This window comes from Somniosus microcephalus, unplaced genomic scaffold (genome assembly GCF_052327205.1).
Source record: "Somniosus microcephalus isolate GS21.2 unplaced genomic scaffold, FLI_Smic_1.0 unresolved_chr1, whole genome shotgun sequence".
Lineage (NCBI taxonomy): Eukaryota > Metazoa > Chordata > Chondrichthyes > Squaliformes > Somniosidae > Somniosus > Somniosus microcephalus.
In genome coordinates this window covers 105,586,940-105,606,052 of record NW_028225179.1, presented here as the reverse complement: position 1 = coordinate 105,606,052, position 19,113 = coordinate 105,586,940, and the positions used below count along the sequence as shown (strand labels likewise).

Here is a 19,113-nt window from a genome sequence, read left to right as displayed (position 1 = left end):
ACAGACAGACAATGACAGGCAGATAGATGGATAATGACAGATAGACAATGACAGACAGACAGAAGGATAATGACAGATAGACAATGACAGACAGACAGATGGATAATGACAGATAGACAAAGACAGACAGATAGATGGATAATGACAGATAGACAATGACAGACAGATGGATAATGACAGACAGACAATGACAGGCAGATAGATGGATAATGAATGACAGATAGACAATGACAGGCAGAGAGAAGGATAATGACAGATAGATAATGACAGAGAGATAGATGGATAATGACAGATAGACAATGACAGACAGATAGATGGATAGTGACAGATAGACAATGACAGGCAGATAGATGGATAATGACAGATAGACAATGATAGACTGATAGATGGATAATGACAAATAGACAATGACAGACAGATAGATGGGTAATGACAGATAGACAATGACAGGCAGATAGATGGATAATGACAGACAGACAATGACAGACAGATAGATGGATAATGACAGATAGACATTGTCAGGCAGATCGATGGGTAATGACAGATAGACAATGACAGACAGATAGATGGGTAATGACAGATAGACAATGACAGGCAGATAGATGGATAATGACAGACAGACAATGACAGACAGATAGATGGATAATGACAGATAGACAATGACAGACAGATAGATGGGTAATGACAGATAGACAATGACAGACAGATAGATGGATAATGACAGACAGACAATGACAGACAGATAGATGGATAATGATAGACAGACAATGATAGACAGACAATTACAGGCAGATAGATGGATAATGACAGACAGACAATGACAGACAGATAGATGGATAATGACAGATAGACATTGTCAGACAGATAGATGGATAATGACAGATAGACAATGACAGGCAGATAGATGGATAATGACAGACAGACAATGACAGGCAGATAGATGGATCATGACAGATAGATGGATAATGACAGATAGACAATGACAGACAGATAGATGGATAATGACAGATAGACAATGACAGACAGATAGATGGATAATGACAGACAGACAATGACAGGCACATAGATGGATAATGACAGATAGACAATGACAGACAGATAGATGGATAATGACAGCTAGACAATGACAGGCAGATAGATGGATAATGATGGACAGGCAATGACAGGCAGATAGATGGATAATGATGGACAGGCAATGACAGGCAGATAGATGGATAATGATAGACAGATAATAACAGACAGACAGACAATGACAGACAGATGGATAATGACAGGCAGACAGACAGATGGAAAATGACAGACTGACAATGACAGACTGATAGATGGATAATGACAGACAGGCAGAAATCAGCTCACTTCAGCTCATGAGTAAGATATTGCATTAATCGTTACCGGATGTGAACTTAGTTTAGAAATGCTGAACTTTGTCGTTACACTCCTCTATCCACGGGTTTGGTGCTAATGTTGATCCATTAAAATCAATGAGTTAAAATTATGTTAAGCAGCGTCACGTCAAACTGTCGCACATTGGGTACCCGAAATCATATGCAGCCTGGTAATAGTTACTGAGCTATTAAAGTTCCAACAGCAATGTTAAGAATCCTTGGTATAGAGACCTCCTAAATATGTCTGTGAGGATTTTACTCTATTCTGTATTTGCAGTGAAATCATTAACATGTCGTAGAAGCTGTCGGATTGAAGCCAGTAGAGGGATCTTCGAGTGTAAGTTGAGGGTGGGACGGTATGTTAAACCACTGGATGCCGGCGAACTGGTCTGGAGTTCAGAGAAAAACCTTTTCTAAAGTAGTAAAAAGGAATTCAGACCAAGCAGTTTGTTTTTCTGCTTGAGCATTCCACGAGTTCTTTCGAGAACCATGGCAACCAGACAAATTCGTACACCTATGTCACGCATTCAATGATATTTCCTTTAAAAATAGTAAAACCTCCTCTGGTCACTCTCTTAGAGCGTCAATGGGGGTAATTTTCCCTTTCATTGCCTGATTCGAATGGAAATAAAAATCTGGCGTGTTACAAGCGAGAGATCGGCTGGGCCAGGTGTAAATAAACCCTTCGGGTGAGCTTGTTTTTGCACGATAGCGAATTGACCTCCGGACTCGACTATTCCAATGCTCTCCTGGCCGACCTCCCATCTTCCACAATCCGTAAACTTGAGCTCATCCAAAACTCTGCTGCCCCGTGTCCTAACTCGCACCAAGTCCCGTTCGCCCATCTCCCCTGTGCTCACTGCCCCGTGTCCTAACTCGCACCAAGTCCCGTTCGCCCATCACCCCTGTGCTCGCTGACCTACATTGACTCTTGAACCGGCAACGCCTCAATTTTAAAATTCTCATCCTTGTTTTTGAATCCCTCCATGGCCTCTTGCGCCCCTCCCTATCTCTGTTATCTCCTCCAGCCCTACAACCCTCCGAGATCTCTGCACTCCTCCAATTCTGGCCTTTTGAGCATCCCCGATTTTAATCGCCTCACCATCGGTGGCCGTGCCTTCAGCTGCCTGGGCTCTAATCTCCGTAAACCTCTCCGCCTCTCTACTTCCCTTTCCTCCATTATGATGCTTGTTAAAAACCTACCTCTATGACCAAGTCTGTCCTATTATCACCTTGGTGTTAGCTTTTGTTTGACGACACGCCAGTGTGAAGCGCCTTGGGACGATTTACTATGTTGAAGGTGCTATATAAATGCAAGTTGTTGTTCAATGAAAATGGGGAGAGATATGAAATGGGCTGCCGACTCGCTATCACGCCATCGCACAAAGTCAAGGTTGACCCCGTTGTTTGCTATTTCTGGCAAAGATGTCAATGTTTGTTTTTGCAATGTGTTGACAATTCCCTCATAAATAGTGAACATGAGAACGCTTCCAGCCAAGTTGAGACCTTCAGCTGAACACGGCTTTCAAGAGAAATGCTCCCCATTGATACACTGAGTTGGGTTTTTTTTCTGCTCACTTTTCAGAATATTCGTGCAAAAGCGAAGTCAGAAGACAGAGGAGAGCGTTAAATCTACAGCGACAATATTCTGGAAAGTGTGAGTGCCGAAGAACGCCCTGAACCCTGTTCTTCATTTCTCTCGAATAATGTCACTGTCTTAAAATGGCATAAGAACATAAGAAATAGGAGCAGGAGTAGGCCAATCGGCCCCTCGAGCCTGCTCCGCCATTCAATAAGATCATGGCTGATCTGATCCTAACTGCCAATCTACTATCACAGAACCATCTGAATCTAACAGAATTAGACACACGAAATAGGAGCAGGATCAGGCTACACGGCCCCTGGGCCCGCTCCGCTACCCACAGGGCTATGACCGATCCGAACCTAGACTCATGTCCAAATTCCTGCCCGCTCCCCGTAACCCTTAATTCCCTTTACTTCTAGGAAACTGTCTATTTCTGTTTTAAATTTATGTAATGATGTAGCTTCTACAGCTTTTTGAGGCAGCATATTCCATGGACCTACCACCCTCTGAGTGAAGTAGTTCCTCCTCATCTCAGTTTTGAAAGAGCAGCCCCTTATTCTAAGACTATGCCCCCTAGTTTTCTAGTTTCACCCATCATCGGGAACATCCTCCCCGCATCCACCCGATCCAACCCCTTCACAATCTTATATGTTTTAATAAGATTGCCTCTCATTCTTCTGAACTCCAATGAGTAGAGTCCCAATCTACTCAACCTCTCCTCATATGTCCATCCCCTCATCCCCGGGATTAACCGAGTGAACCTTCTTTGTACTGACTCGAGAGCAAGTATGTCTTTTCTTAAGTATGGACACCAAAACTGTATGCAGTATTCCAGGTGCGGTCTCACCAATACCTTGTACAACTGAAGCAATACCTCCCTATTTTTATATTCTATCCCCCTAGCAATGAAAGCCAACATTCCATTGGCCTTCTTAATCACTTGCTGCACCTGCATACTAACCTTTTGAGTTTCGTGCACCAGCACCCCCAGATCCCTTTGTACTTCAGTACTTTTCAGTTTCTTGCCATTAAGATAATAACTTGCTCTACGATTTTTCCTGCCAAAGTGCATAACCTCACACTTTCCAGTATTGTATTCCATCTGCCAAATCTCTGCCCACTTACTTAGCCTGTCTATGTCCCCTTACAGGTTTTTTATGTCCTCCTCACTCACTACTTTCCCTCCCATCTTAGTATCATCTGCAAACTTTGATATGTTACACTCGGTCCCCTCCTCCAAATCGTTAATACAGATCGTAAAGAGTTGGGGACCCAGCACTGACCCCTGTGGTACACCACTAGTTACTGATTGCCAGTCCGAGAATGAACCATTTATCCCAACTCTCTGCCTTCTGTTAGATAGCCAATCCTCTATCCATGCCAGAATATTACCCCCAATCCTGTGATTTTTATCTTAAGCAATAATCTTTTGTGTGGCACCTTGTCAAATGCCTTTTGGAAGTCTAAATACACTACGTCCACTGGTTCCCCTTTATCCACCCTATATGTTACTTCCTCAAAGAACTCCAGCAAATTTGTCAAACATGACTTCCCCTTTATAAAACCATGCTGACTTTGACCTATTAAATTATGATTATCCAAATGTCCTGTTACTGTCTCCTTAATAATGGACTCCAATATTTTACCTACCACAGATGTTAGGCTAACCGGTCTATAGTTTCCAGCCTTCTGTCTACTGCCCTTTTTAAATAAGGGCGTTACATTAGCAGTTTTCCAGTCTGCCGGGACCTTTGCTGAGTCCAGGGAGTTTTGGAAAATTATTACCAATGCATCCACAATCCCTACCGCCACTTCCCTCAAGACCCTAGGATGTAAGCCATCAGGTCCAGGTGATTTATCCGCCTTGAGTCCCATTATTTTACCGAGTACCACTTCCTTAGTGATTTTGATCGTGTTTAGCTCCTCCCCCCCTATAGCCCCCTGTTTTTCCAGTGTTGGGATATTCTTCGTGTCTTCTACTGTAAAGACTGATACAAAATATTCATTCAGTGTTTTTGCCATCTCCATATTTCCCACCATTAATTTCCCGGTCTCACCCTCTAAGGGACCAACATTTACTTTAGCCACCCTTTTTCTTTTTATATAAATATAAAAACTCTTACTATCTGTTTTTATATTTTTTGCTAATTTACTTTCATAATCTATCTTCCCTTTCTTAATGAATCTTTTTGTTATTTTTTGCTGTCTTTTAAAGTTTTCCCAATCCTCTATCCTCCCACTAGATTTGACTACCTTATATGCCCTTGTTTTTAGTCGAATACTATCCTTAATTTCTTTACTTAGCCACGGATGGCTGTCTTTTCTTTTACACCCTTTTCTTCTCAGTGGAATATATATTTTTTGGAAGTTGTAAAATAACTCCTTAAATGTACACTGATCATGTATCGTCTTACCCTTTAATCTATTTTCCCAATCCACTCTACTCAATTCCGCTCTCATACCTTCATAGTCTCCTTTATTCAAGCTTAGCACGCTTGTTTGAGATCCAACCTTCTCACCCTCTAATTGAATATGGAATTCAACCATGTTATGGTCACTCATTCCAAGGGGATCCTTTACTAGGACATTTTTAATTAATCCTGTCTCGCTACACAGGACCAGATGTAAGGTTGCTTGCCCCCTGGTCGGTTCAGTTACATACTGCTCAAGAAACCCATCCCTAATACACTCAATGAACTCATCCTCAAGGCAGCCCTGCCCAATTTGATTTGTCCAATTAATATGATAGTTAAAATCCCCCATAATTATAGATGCTCCCTTATTACAAGCCTCAACTATTTCCTGATTGATACTCCGCCCTACAGAGTTGCAACTGTTCGGAGGCCTATAGACTACGCCCACTAGTGTTTTTTTCCCCTTATTATTCCTTACCTCCACCCAAACTGTTTCATTATCCTGATCTTTTGACCCAATATCATTTCTCTGTATTACAGTGATTCCTTCCTTTATTAACATAGCCACCCTACCTCCCCCTCCTTCCTGCCTGTCCTTCCTGATCGTTAAATAACCTGGTATGTTTAATTCCCAGGCATTGTCACCCTGCAGCCATGTTTCTGTAATGGCCACAAGATCATACCCATATGTAGTTATTTGTGCCATTAACTCGTCTATTTTGTTACGAATGCTACGTGCATTCAGATAGAGAACTTTCAAATATGTTTTGTGACACTTAGTTCCTGCTTTTGCCCTTTTTATTACTTTACCTTTTACTCCATACCTTCTGCCCCTTCCTGACACACTCTGGTTTTTAATTTCCCCACTGCTACCTAAGTCTATGACCTTCTCTGTTGTCATTTTTATTATTTGCTCTCTAGGAACCTCCCCCCCACTAGTTAGTTTAAAGCCCTCTCTACAGCCCTAGTTATATGATCCGCCAGGACTCTAGTCCCAGCACTGGCCAAGTGAAGCCCATCCCAATGGAACAGCTCCCTCCTGCCCCAGTACTGGTGCCAGTGTCCCAGGAAGCAAAACCCATTTCTCCCACACCAGTCTTTGAGCCACGCATTTAACTCTCTAATTTTATTTGTCCTAGCCAAATTCGCTCATGGCTCAGGTAATAATCCAGAGATTATTACCCTTGAGGTTCTGTTTTTTAATTTGACCCCTAGCTGCTCCTATCTACGTCGTTTGTACCAACATGGACCACGACAACTGGATCCACCCCCTCCCACTGCAAGTTTCTTTCCAGCCCAGAGGAGATGTCCTTAACCCTGGCACCGGGTAGGCAACACAGCCTTCGGGACTCTCGCTCTCGGCTGCAGAGAACTCTATCTATCCCCCTAATAATACTATCCCCTACCACTACAACATTTCTATTTACTCCCCCCTCTTGAATGGCCCCCCATTCCACGGTGCTGTGGCCAGGTTGCTCATCCTCCCTGCAGTCCCTGCTCCTGTCCCCACAGGGAGTAAGAACCTCGAACCTGTTGGTCAAGAGCAAGGGCTGCGGCTCCTCCAGCTCTATCTCCTGGATCCCCGTACCTGCCTCACTCGTAGTCACACCGTCCTGTCCCTGACCATGGGCTACATCTGAATTACTTAACTTCATAGGTGTGACCACCTCCTGATACACAGAGTTCAGGTACTTCTCCCCCTCCCTGATGTGTCGCAGTGTCTGAAGCTCAGACTCCAGCTGATCAACACAGAGCTGGAGTTCCTGTTGCAGCAGACACTTGTCACAGACGTAATCACCGTGAGCCTCAATGGGGTTCACCGGCTCCCACATCTCGCAACTGCAACACATCACCTGCTCCATTCTATGTAATTAATTAAATTTTTTATTGTTAGTTATGGACACCCTCTGCCCGATTTTAGATGCTAGTATCCCCTTTAATTAATTGGATTTAAATTAAATCAATCCCTCCAGTTACACCAGTTAAATGGTTTACCAACAGTCACTCTGCACCAGAAAGGCCTTGGTACACCACAGCAACCTTAAAAAGTATAAACCACAGACTTAAAGTTTTAAAACGAGAGAAATACTCCAACCAATCACCTACCTGTTATGTGGTGACGTCACACCTTGAATACTTTTTACCTCTCTCCTTGCCTGAGATTGGAGATTGGTACCCCTACCTGAGCCTCTGGGGCCTCTTGTAGTCGCTCTGCCGCGCTGCTTCGCCTCCACCCGCTGCCGATGCCACACTGAGGCCTACCTGAGCCTCTGGGGCCTCTTGTAGTCGCTCTGCCGCGCTGCTCCGCCTTCACCCGCTGCCGATGCCGCACTGAGGCCTACCTCAGCCTCTGGGGCCTCTTGTAGTCGCTCTGCCGTGCTGCTCCGCCTCCACCCGCTGCTGATGCCGCACTGAGGCCGACCTGAGCCTCTGGGGCCTCTTGTAGTCACTCTGCCGCGCTGCTCCGCCTCCACCCGCTGCCGATGCCGCACTGAGGCCTACCTGAGCCTCTGGGGCCTCTTGTAGTCGCTCTGCCACGCTGCTCCGCCTCCACCCGCTGCCGATGCCGCACTGAGGCCTACCTGAGCCTCTGGGGCCTCTTGTAGTCACTCTGCCGCGCTGCTCCGCCTCCACCCGCTGCCGATGCCGCACTGAGGCCTACCTGAGCCTCTGGGGCCTCTTGTAGTCGCTCTGCCGCGCTGATCCGCCTCCACCTGCTGCCGATGATCTTTTCCATCGGTTTAACTATGGCTGATACTCCCAAGAACTGTACCAATCTGGTCTCCGTATTATCAAAAGGATATAGAAGCACTGGAGAAGGTGCAAAAAAGATCATGGCTGATCTGTATCCTAACTCCATCCACCTGCCTTGGTTCCACGTCTTATTATACCCTTGACTAGCAAAACTCTGTCGATCTCAGATGTAAAATCATTAACTGAGCTAGCATCTACTGCTTTTTGTGGGAGAGGCTTCCACACTTCTACCACCCTTTGCGTGAAGAAGTGTTTCCTAACTTCACTCCTGAATGGCCTGGCTCTGATTTTTTAAGATTTTATCCCCTTGTCCTAGACTCCCCCAGCAGTGGAATAAGTTTCTCTCTCTCTTACCCTATCAATTCCTTTCAAAATCCTAAAAACTTCAGTCACATCAGCACTTAACCGCCTATATTCCAGGGACTACAAGCCTAGTTTATGTAATCTCTCCTCGTAGTCCAACCCTTGGAGCCTGGGTAACATTCGGGGGAATCTGTACTGCACTGTGTCGAATTTTTGGCCCCCGAAACATATTCATGATCTCTGCCTGTTTTAGAAGACCAGCCTCAATTGTGCGGCTCAGATTTTGCAGGCCTGTATGATTTTATTTTTTTATTTGTTTATGGGATGTGGGCATCGCTGGCAAGGCCAGCATTTATTGCCCATCCCTAATTGCCCTTGAGAAGGTGGTGGTGAGCTGCCTTCTTGAACCGCTGCAGTCCGTGTGGTGAAGGTACTCCCACAGTGCTGTTAGGGAGGGAGTTCCAGGATTTTGACCCAGCGACGATGAAGGATCGGCGATATATTTCCAAGTCAGGATGGTGTGTGACTTGGGGGGGAACTTGGAAGTGGTGGTGTTCCCATGCGCCTGCTGCCCTTGTCCTTCTAGGTGGAAGAGGCCGTGGGTTTGGGAGGTGCTGCCGAAGAAGCCTTGGCGAGTTACTGCATTGCATCTTGTAGATGCCTAACAAGAGGGCATCATTAGTTCGATGTGGAGTCAGGAAGCGCACAGTGCTGCTCCCTACCTCAACAACACTCCCAATGGGCCTCTGCCTGCCTGTGATCGGCCCTCATCTCATTGTCCTCTCCCCCCGGCCCCCACTTACCTTCCAGTCGATGCCAGCAAGGCAAGCACCCCGACATTGATCTTTACAGAAGGTGCGAGCTGCCCGAGGAGATACGAAAAGTGCCACCAGCAACTCGACCCTGAAGCTCAATTTGGAGTGGCCTGGGGCCTCTCAGTTGGGGGTGAGCACTCAGTGCACAGCACCCATTTTCAGGCCCGAAAATGTACCTCAGGGAATGTCTACCCCATAGTTTCCTGAGGACCAAGTGCATGCCCATCAATATTAATTTTGGGTGATGGTGATAAGTGTCAGCTGTGGCTCACTGGGTAGCACTCTCCTCGCCTCTGAGTCAGAAGGTTGTGGCTTCAAGTCCCATTCCAGAGTCTGGAGTGGAAAAATCTAGGCTGACACTCCCAGTGCAGTGCTCAGGGAGTTCTTTCTTTCTTTCTTTCTTCTCCTCTTAACCTTCTCCTCTCTAAGGAGAACAACCCCAGCTTCTCCAGTCTCTCCACATAACGGAAGTCCCTCATCCCTGATACCATGCAGGTAAATCCCTTCTGCACCCTCTCTAAGGCCTTGACATCTTTCCTAAAGTGTGGTGCCCAGAATTGAACACAATGCTCTAACTAAGGCCCTTTAAAATTGTACCATTTAGTTCATATTGCCTCTCCTCATTCTTCCTACCAAAATCTATCACTTCACACCTCTCTGGGTTAAATTTCATCTGCCATGTGTCTGCCCATTTCACCAGTCTGTCTGTGTCCTCCTGAAGTCTGTTACTATCCTCCTTACTGTTTACTACATTTCCGAGACTTTTCATCTGCAAACTTTGAAATTATGCCCTGCAGAACCAAGTCCAGGTCATGAATATATATCAAAAATGAGCAGTGGTGCTAACACCTACCCCTGGGGAACACCGCTGTATACCTTGCTCCTCAGAAGTAAACCCCCAACATGCGCCATCCTCCAGCCCTGTCCCACCGGGCTGTACTGTGCCAGTGAGAAACTTCCGTTTTCAATGCAGCTCCTCTGCTTTCTGGATGCAAGATAGTCGATGTATTGCGATTTTCAGTTGCCAATGTCTGGACAATGCTTTTAGGATTTGGTGCGGAGTCTATAGTAGCATCCTCAAATCCAACAGAGAAAAATTCTTCATTCTTAATGACTTTCATTTTGAAGAGGAAAAATAAATCACAGGGCTAGGGGGGAAGAGCAGGGGGAGTGAGATTAATTGGCTCGCTCTGCAAAGAGTCGACACAGGCACGATGGGCTGAATAGAAACATAGAAAGATAGGAAAAGGAATAGGACATTCGGTCCTTCGAGCCTGCTCCACCATTCAATAAGATCTATCTCAATACCATATTCCCGCTCTCTCTTCATACCCCTTGATGCCTTTTGTGTCCAGAAATCTATCCATCTCCTTCTTAAATATATTCAGTGACTTGGCCTCCACAGCCTTCTGTGGTAGAGAATTCCACAGGTTCACCACCCTCTGAGTGAAGAAATTTCTCCTCATCTCAGTCCTAAATGTCCTACCCTGTATCCTGAGACTGTGACCCCTCGTTCTAGACCCCCGAGCCAGGGAAACTACCTCCCTGCATCCAGTCTGTCTAGCCCTGTCAGTATTTTATACGTTTCAATGAGATCCCCTCTCATTCTTCTAAACTCTAGTGAATACAGGCCTAGTCGACCCAATCTCTCCTCATTCGACAGTCCTGCCATCCCAAGAATCAGTCTGGTGAACCTTCACTGCACTCCCTCTATGGCAAGTATATCCTTTCTTAGGTAAGGAGACCAAAACTGCACACAGTACTCCAGGTGTGGTCTCACCAAGGCCCTGTATAACTGTAGTAAGACATCTTTGCTCCTGTACACAAATCCTTTTGCAATGAAGGCCAATATACCATTTGCCTTCCTAACTGCCTGCTGCACCTGCATGTTTGCTTTCAGTGACTGGTGTACAAGGACACCCAGGTACATCAGCATTTCCCAATGTATCACCATTTAAATAATACTTTGCTTTTCTGTTTTTCCTACCGAAGTGGATAACTTCACATTTATCCACGTTATACTGCATCTGCCATGTATTTACCCACTCACTCAACTTGTCTAAATCGCCTTGAAGCCTCTTTGCATCCTCCTGCGCTGTATCATTCTATGATTCAATGATAATAATGAGCATCCCGTGATGTACAACCAGCGTTCTACCTTACTGCACTGCCTAGACCGCAGGGATCGAGTGACTTGGATCCTGTTTGCAAGGTCGTGTAGCTCGTTCCAACGTGGAACTTGCTGTGCAGTTATTATTAAAGTGTCCTTTACATAAGAACATAAGAAACAGGAGCTGGAGTAGACCATTCGGCCCTTCGAGCCTGCTCCGCCATTCATCAAGATCATGGCTGATCTTCTACCTCAACTCCACCTTCCTGCACTATCCCCTTATCCCTAGATTCCCTTCGTTCCCAAAAATTTATTGACCTCTGTCTAGAATATACTCAACAACTAATCCTCCACAGCTCCCTGGGGTAGAGAATTCCAAAGATTCGCAACCCTTTGAGTGAAGAAATTTCTCCTCATCTCAGTCCTAAATGACTGACCCCTTACTCTGAGACTGTGACCCCTGGTTCTAGACTCCCCAGCGAGGGGGAAACATTAACCCTGTCAAGCCCCTTAAGAATTTTGTGTGTTTCAATGAGATCACCTCTCATTCTTCTAAACTCTAGAGAATATAGGCTTAGTCTACTCAATCTCTGCTCATAGGACAATCCCCCCATCCCAGGAATCAGTCTGGTGAACCTTGGTTGCACTCATAAGAACATAAGAAATAGGAGCAGGAGTCGGCCATTTCGCCCTTCGAGCCTGCTCCGCCATTCAATGAGATCATGGCTGATCTTCTGCCTCAATTCCATTCACCAGCCCTATCGCCATATCCCTTGATGCCCTTACTAGTCAGAAATCTATCGACTTCTGTTTTGAATATACCCAATGACTGAGCCTCCACCGTCCTCTGGGGTAGAGAATTCCAAAGATTCACCACCCTCTGTGTGAAGAAATTTCTTCTCATCTCAGTCCTGAATGGCCTACCCTTTAACCTGAGGCTGTGGCCCCTGGTTCTAGACTCCCCAGCCAATAGAGATATTCTCCGAGCATCCATCCTATCAAGCCCTGTAATAATTTTGTATGCTTCAATGAGATCCCCTCTCATTCTTCTGAATTCAAGAGAATACAGGCCTAGTTTACTCAATCTCTTCTCATACGACAGTCCCGCCATCCCAGGAATCAATCTCGTGAACCTTCATTGCACTCCCTCTATGGCAAGTATATCCTTCCTTAGGTAAGGAGACCAAAATTGTACACAGTACTCCAGGTGTGGTCTCACCAGGGCCCTATATAATTGGAGTAAGACTTCTTTACTCCTGTGCTCAAATCCTCTTGTAATGAAGGCCAACATACCATTTGCCTTCCTAATGGCTTGCTGCACCTGCACCTTCACTTTCAGTGACTCATGTACAAGGACACCCAGGTCCCTTTGAGCATCTGCATTCCCCAATCTTTCACCATTTAGGAAATACTCTGCCTTTCTGCTTTTTCTACCAAAGTGGATAACTTCACATTTATCCACATTATATTCCATCTGCCATGTTCTCGCCCACTCACTGAGCCTGTCGAGATCCCCTTGAAGCCTCTTCACATCCTTTTCGCAACTGACACTGCCACCTAGCTTTGTATCATCAGCAAATTTGGAAATGTTACATTTAGTCCCCTCATCCAAATCATTGATATAGGCCTCTAAGGCAAGTATGTCTTTCCTTGGGTAAGGAGACCAGAACTGTACACAGTACTCCGGGTGTGGCCTCGCCAATGCCCTGTATAATTGTAGTAAGGCTTCTTTACTCTTATACTCTAATCGCTTTGTAACAAAAGCTAATGTACCATTTGCTTTCCTAATTGCCTGTCTCACTTCTTTCAGTAAACGAGTACCCTGACCACAGACTGCGGAAATGCTGCATGGACGGCGTCACCAGGATATTAATGCAGCTCAGCTGTGAGGAACGCGCAAGGCGGGTCAAGGAGATGCAGTGCCGCCTGGCCTTCCAGACCTGCTGTGACTATGGGGTGGAGCTGAGAAAGAATCAGTCACTGAAGGTGGACTCAATATCAAGATGTAAGAGATGCCTAGCTGCTGCCACACTGGCAGGGAGACAACCTCCACTACTGTTGGCTTGGTCAGACAGTCACGCAATTGAGCCACATTCACTCAGCGAGACAATTCAATTAATTAACAAATACACAAATAAACAAATACACAAATCACTAAAAGTAGTGACCCAGGTTAATAAGACCACAACAAAAGCAAACCAAGGGTTTAGTTCTAGAGGGACAGAATTGAAAAGTAGTGAAGTTATCTAACCATGTACCGAACTTTGGTTAGCCCACACTGGGAGCATGGCGTACAGTTCTGGTCGCCATATTATAATAAGGTTATAGAGGCACTGGAGATGTTGCAAAAAAGATTTACAAGGATGATACCAGAAATGCGAGGGTATACCTATCAGGAAAGGATGAACAGGCCGGGTCTCCTTTCTCTTGAAAAGAGAAGGCTGAGAGGTGAGCTAATAGAGGTCTTTACAATTATGAGAGGTTTTGATAGAGTGGATACAGAGAGAATGTTTCCACCTGTGGGGAAGAGCATAACTAGGACCCATCAATATAAGATAGTCACCAAAAAATCCAGTGGGTGGGGGTGCGGGGGTAGGATGTGGGCAGTGGGGGGTCTGGACGTGGGCAGTGGGGGATCTGGACTTGGGCAGAGGGGGGTCTGGACGTGGGCAGTGGGGGGGGACATGGGCAGTGGGGGGGACATGGGCAGTGGGGGGTCTGGACACGGTCAGTGGGGGGGACATGGACAGTGGGGGGGACATGGGCAGTGGGGGTCTGGACGTGGGCAGAGGGGGGTCTAGACATGGGCAATGGGGGGACTGGAGGTGGGCAGTGGGGGGTCTGGAGGTGGGGAGTGGGGGGGATGTGGGCAGTGGGGGGGACATGGGCAGTGGGGGTACTGGATGTGGGCAGTGGGGGGGGTTGTGGGCAGTGGGGGGACTGGATGTGGGCAGTGGGGGGGGATGTGGGCAGTGGGGGGGATGTGGGCAGTGGGAGTACGTGGGCAGTGGGGGGGACGTGGGCAGAGGCGGGACGTGGGCAGTGGGGGGGATGTGGGCAGAGGGGGGACGTGGGCAGAGGGGGGACGTGGGCAGTGGGGGGTCTGGAGGTGGGCAGTGGGGGGGATGTGGGCAGTGGGGGGGACATGGGCAGTGGGGGTACTGGATGTGGGCAGTGGGGGGGATGTGGGCAGTGGGGGGGGATGTGGGCAGTGGGAGTACGTGGGCAGTGGGGGGGACGTGGGCAGAGGCGGGACGTGGGCAGTGGGGGGGATGTGGGCAGAGGGGGGACGTGGGCAGAGGGGGGACGTGGGCAGTGGGGGGTCTGGAGGTGGGCAGTGGGGGGGATGTGGGCAGTGGGGGGGACATGGGCAGTGGGGGGTCTGGAGGTGGGCAGTGGGGGGGATGTGGGCAGTGGGGGGGACGTGGGCAGAGGCGGGACGTGGGCAGTGGGGGGGATGTGGGCAGAGGGGGGACGTGGGCAGTGGGGGGTCTGGAGGTGGGCAGTGGGGGGGATGTGGGCAGTGGGGGGGACATGGGCAGTAGGGGGGACATGGGCAGTGGGGGGACTGGATGTGGGTAGTGGGGGGGGATGTGGGCAGCGGGGGGGACATGGGCAGTAGGGGGGACATGGGCAGTGGGGGGACTGGATGTTGCCAGTGGGGGGGATGTGGGCAGTGGGGGGTCTGGACATGGGCAGTGGGGGGGGGACGCGGGCAGTGGGGGGGACGCGGGCAGTGGAGGGGACGTGGGCAGTGGGGGAGGGATGTGGACAGTGGGGGGGGGTTCGTGGGCAGTGGGGGAGGATGTGGGCAGTGGGGGGATGTGGGCAGTGGGGGGATGTGGGCAGTGGGGGGGACGTGGGCAGTGGGGGGATGTGGGCAGTGGGGGGGACGTGGGCAGTGGGGGGATGTGGGCAGTGGGGGGATGTGGGCAGTGGGGGAGGATGTGGGCAGTGGGGGAGGGCGTGGGCAGTGGGGGAGGATGTGGGCAGTGGGGGAGGATGTGGGCAGTGGGGGGATGTGGGCAGTGGGGGGGACGTGGGCAGTGGGGGGATGTGGGCAGTGGGGGGGACGTGGGCAGTGGGGGGATGTGGGCAGTGGGGGAGGATGTGGGCAGTGGGGGTGGATGTGGGCAGTGGGGGGCGTGGGCAGTGGGGGAGGATGTGGGCAGTGGGGGTGGATGTGGGCAGTGGGGGGGATGTGGGCAGTGGGGGTATGTGGGCAGTGGGGGGGACGTGGGCAGTGGGGGGGGGCGTGGGCAGTGGGGGGGGCGTGGGCAGTGGGGGAGGGATGTGGGCAGTGGGGGGGATGTGGGCAGTGGGGGGGACGTGGGCAGTGGGGGGGATGTGGGCAGTGGGGGGGACGTGGGCAGTGGGGGGGGATGTGGGCAGTGGGGGGGAGGATGTGGGCAGTGGGGGGGATGTGGGCAGTGGGGGGGATGTGGGCAGTGGGGGGGATGTGGGCAGTGGGGGGGACGTGGGCAGTGGGGGGATGTGGGCAGTGGGGGAGGATGTGGGCAGTGCAGTGGGGGTGGATGTGGGCAGTGGGGGGGATGTGGGCAGTGGGGGGGACGTGGGCAGTGGGGGGGGGCGTGGGCAGTGGGGGGGGCTGTGGGCAGTGGGGGGGGGCGTGGGCAGTGGGGGGGGATGTGGGCAGTGGGGGGGACGTGGGCAGTGGGGGGGAGGATGTGGGCAGTGGGGGAGGATGTGGGCAGTGGGGGGGATGTGGGCACTGGGGGGGATGTGGGCAGTGGGGGGGGACGTGGGCAGTGGGGGGGGACGTGGGCAGTGGGGGAGGGATGTGGGCAGTGGGGGGGATGTGGGCAGTGGGGGGGGACGTGGGCAGTGGGGGGGCGTGGGCAGTGGGGGGATGTGGGCAGTGGGGGGGATGTGGGCAGTGGGGGGGATGTGGGCAGTGGGGGGGTTGTGGGCAGTGGGGGGGGACGTGGGCAGTGGGGGGGGACGTGGGCAGTGGGGGAGGGATGTGGGCAGTGGGGGGGATGTGGGCAGTGGGGGGGGACGTGGGCAGTGGGGGAGGGATGTGGGCAGTGGGGGGGGATGTGGGCAGTGGGGGGGGACGTGGGCAGTGGGGGGGCGTGGGCAGTGGGGGGATGTGGGCAGTGGGGGGGACGTGGGCAGTGGGGAGGGATGTGGGCAGTGGGGGGGATGTGGGCAGTGGGGGGGATGTGGGCAGTGGGGGGGGACGTGGGCAGTGGGGGGGCGTGGGCAGTGGGGGGGATGTGGGCAGTGGGGGGGACGTGGGCAGTGGGGAGGGATGTGGGCAGTGGGGGGGATGTGGGCAGTGGGGGGCATGTGGGCAGTGGGGAGGGATGTGGGCAGTGGGGGGGATGTGGGCAGTGGGGGGGATGTGGGCAGTGGGGGGGATGTGTGCAGTGGGGGAGGATGTGGGCAGTGGGGGAGGGATGTGGGCAGTGGGGGAGGGATGTGGGCAGTGGGGGAGGATGTGGGCAGTGGGGGAGGGATGTGGGCAGTGGGGGAGGGATGTGGGCAGTGGGGGGGGACGTGGGCAGTGGGGGGGGACGTGGGCAGTGGGGGAGGGATGTGGGCAGTGGGGGGGCGTGGGCAGTGGGGGGATGTGGGCAGTGGGCAGTGGGGGGATGTGGGCAGTGGGGGGGACGTGGGCAGTGGGGGGATGTGGGCAGTGGGGGGGACGTGGGCAGTGGGGGGGACGTGGGCAGTGGGGGAGGGATGTGGGCAGTGGGGGAGGGATGTGGGCAGTGGGGGGGGACGTGGGCAGTGGGGGGGGATGTGGGCAGTGGGGGGGACGTGGGCAGTGGGGGGGGGACGTGGGCAGTGGGGGGGACGTGGGCAGTGGGGGGGACGTGGGCAGTGGGGGGGGGCGTGGGCAGTGGGGGGATGTGGGTAGTGGGGGAGGATGTGGGCAGTGGGGGAGGATGTGGGCAGTAGGGGGGAGGACGTGGGCAGTGGGGGAGGATGTGGGCAGTGGGGGAGGATGTGGGCAGTGGGGGGGGATGTGGGCAGTGGGGGAGGATGTGGGCAGTGGGGGGGGATGTGGGCAGTGGGGGAGGATGTGGGCAGTGGGGGAGGATGTGGGCAGTGGGGGGGGATGTGGGCAGTGGGGGAGGATGTGGGCAGTGGGGGAGGATGTGGGCAGTGGGGGGGGACGTGGGCAGTGGGGGAGGATGTGGGCAGTGGGGGAGGATGTGGGCAGTGGGGGAGGATGTGGGCAGTGGGGGGGGATGTGGGCAGTGGGGGAGGATGTGGGCAGTGGGGGAGGATGTGGGCAGTGGGGGGGGATGTGGGCAGTGGGGGGGGATGTGGGCAGTGGGGGAGGATGTGGGCAGTGGGGGAGGATGTGGGCAGTGGGGGGGGATGTGGGCAGTGGGGGGATGTGGGCAGTGGGGGAGGATGTGGGCAGTGGGGGGGGATGTGGGCAGTGGGGGAGGATGTGGGCAGTGGGGGAGGATGTGGGCAGTGGGGGAGGATGTGGGCAGTGGGGGGGGATGTGGGCAGTGGGGGGGGGATGTGGGCAGTGGGGGGGATGTGGGCAGTGGGGGAGGATGTGGGCAGTGGGGGGGGATGTGGGCAGTGGGGGGGGGATGTGGGCAGTGGGGGGGGATGTGGGCAGTGGGGGGGGATGTGGGCAGTGGGGGGGGATGTGGGCAGTGGGGGAGGATGTGGGCAGTGGGGGGGGATGTGGGCAGTGGGGGGGGATGTGGGCAGTGGGGGGGGATGTGGGCAGTGGGGGAGGATGTGGGCAGTGGGGGGGGGATGTGGGCAGTGGGGGAGGATGTGGGCAGTGGGGGGGGATGTGGGCAGTGGGGGAGGATGTGGGCAGTGGGGGGGGATGTGGGCAGTGGGGGAGGATGTGGGCAGTGGGGGGGGATGTGGGCAGTGGGGGGGATGTGGGCAGTGGGGGGGGGATGTGGGCAGTAGGGGGGGACGTGGGCAGTGGGGGAGGGATGTGGGCAGTGGGGGGGATGTGGGCAGTGGGGGAGGGATGTGGGCAGTGGGGGGGGATGTGGGCAGTGGGGGAGGATGTGGGCAGTGGGGGGGGATGTGGGCAGTGGGGGGGGATGTGGGCAGTAGGGGGGGGACGTGGGCAGTGGGGGAGGGATGTGGGCAGTGGGGGGGGGATGTGGGCAGTGGGGGAGGGATGTGGGCAGTGGGGGGGGGGGGGGACGTGGGCAGTGGGGGAGGGATGTGGGCAGTGGGGGAGGGATGTGGGCAGTAGGGGGGGGACGTGGGCAGTGGGGGGGGGACGTGGGCAGTGGGGGGGGACGTGGGCAGTGGGGAGGGGACGTGGGCAGTGGGGGGGGGACGTGGGCAGTGGGGGGGGATGTGGGCAGTGGGGGGGGACGTGGGCAGTGGGGGGATGTGGGCAGTGGGGGGATGTGGGCAGTGGGGGAGGATGTGGGCAGTGGGGGGGGACGTGGGCAGTGGGGGGGACGTGGGCAGTGGGGGGGAGGTGGGCAGTGGGGGGGACGTGGGCAGGTGGGGGGGGATGTGGGCAGTGGGGGAGGATGTGGGCAGTGGGGGGGGGACGTGGGCAGTGGGGGGGATGTGGGCAGTGGGGGAGGATGTGGGCAGTGGGGGAGGATGTGGGCAGTGGGGGGGGGACGTGGGCAGTGGGGGGGATGTGGGCAGTGGGGGGGGACGTGGGCAGTGGGGGAGGATGTGGGCAGTGGGGGGGGACGTGGGCAGTGGGGGGGACGTGGGCAGTGGGGGGGGGATGTGGGCAGTGGGGGGGACGTGGGCAGTGGGG

The 19,113-nt window shown here is 52.8% G+C and overlaps 1 protein-coding gene across 2 annotated transcripts in view; it reads left to right on the top strand.

Annotated features, from left to right (window-relative positions):
* The window catches only part of LOC147095683 (complement C4-like), a 623,807-nt gene that overhangs the window by 91,113 nt on the left and 513,581 nt on the right, over nucleotides 1-19,113 (top strand). For both annotated transcript variants that reach the window (XM_085974724.1, XM_085974723.1), the window contains exons 16-17: nucleotides 2,971-3,042; nucleotides 13,177-13,371. In XM_085974724.1, coding sequence (XP_085830850.1) covers nucleotides 2,971-3,042; nucleotides 13,177-13,371 — 267 coding nt within the window. The remainder of the gene's footprint in view (nucleotides 1-2,970; nucleotides 3,043-13,176; nucleotides 13,372-19,113) is intronic.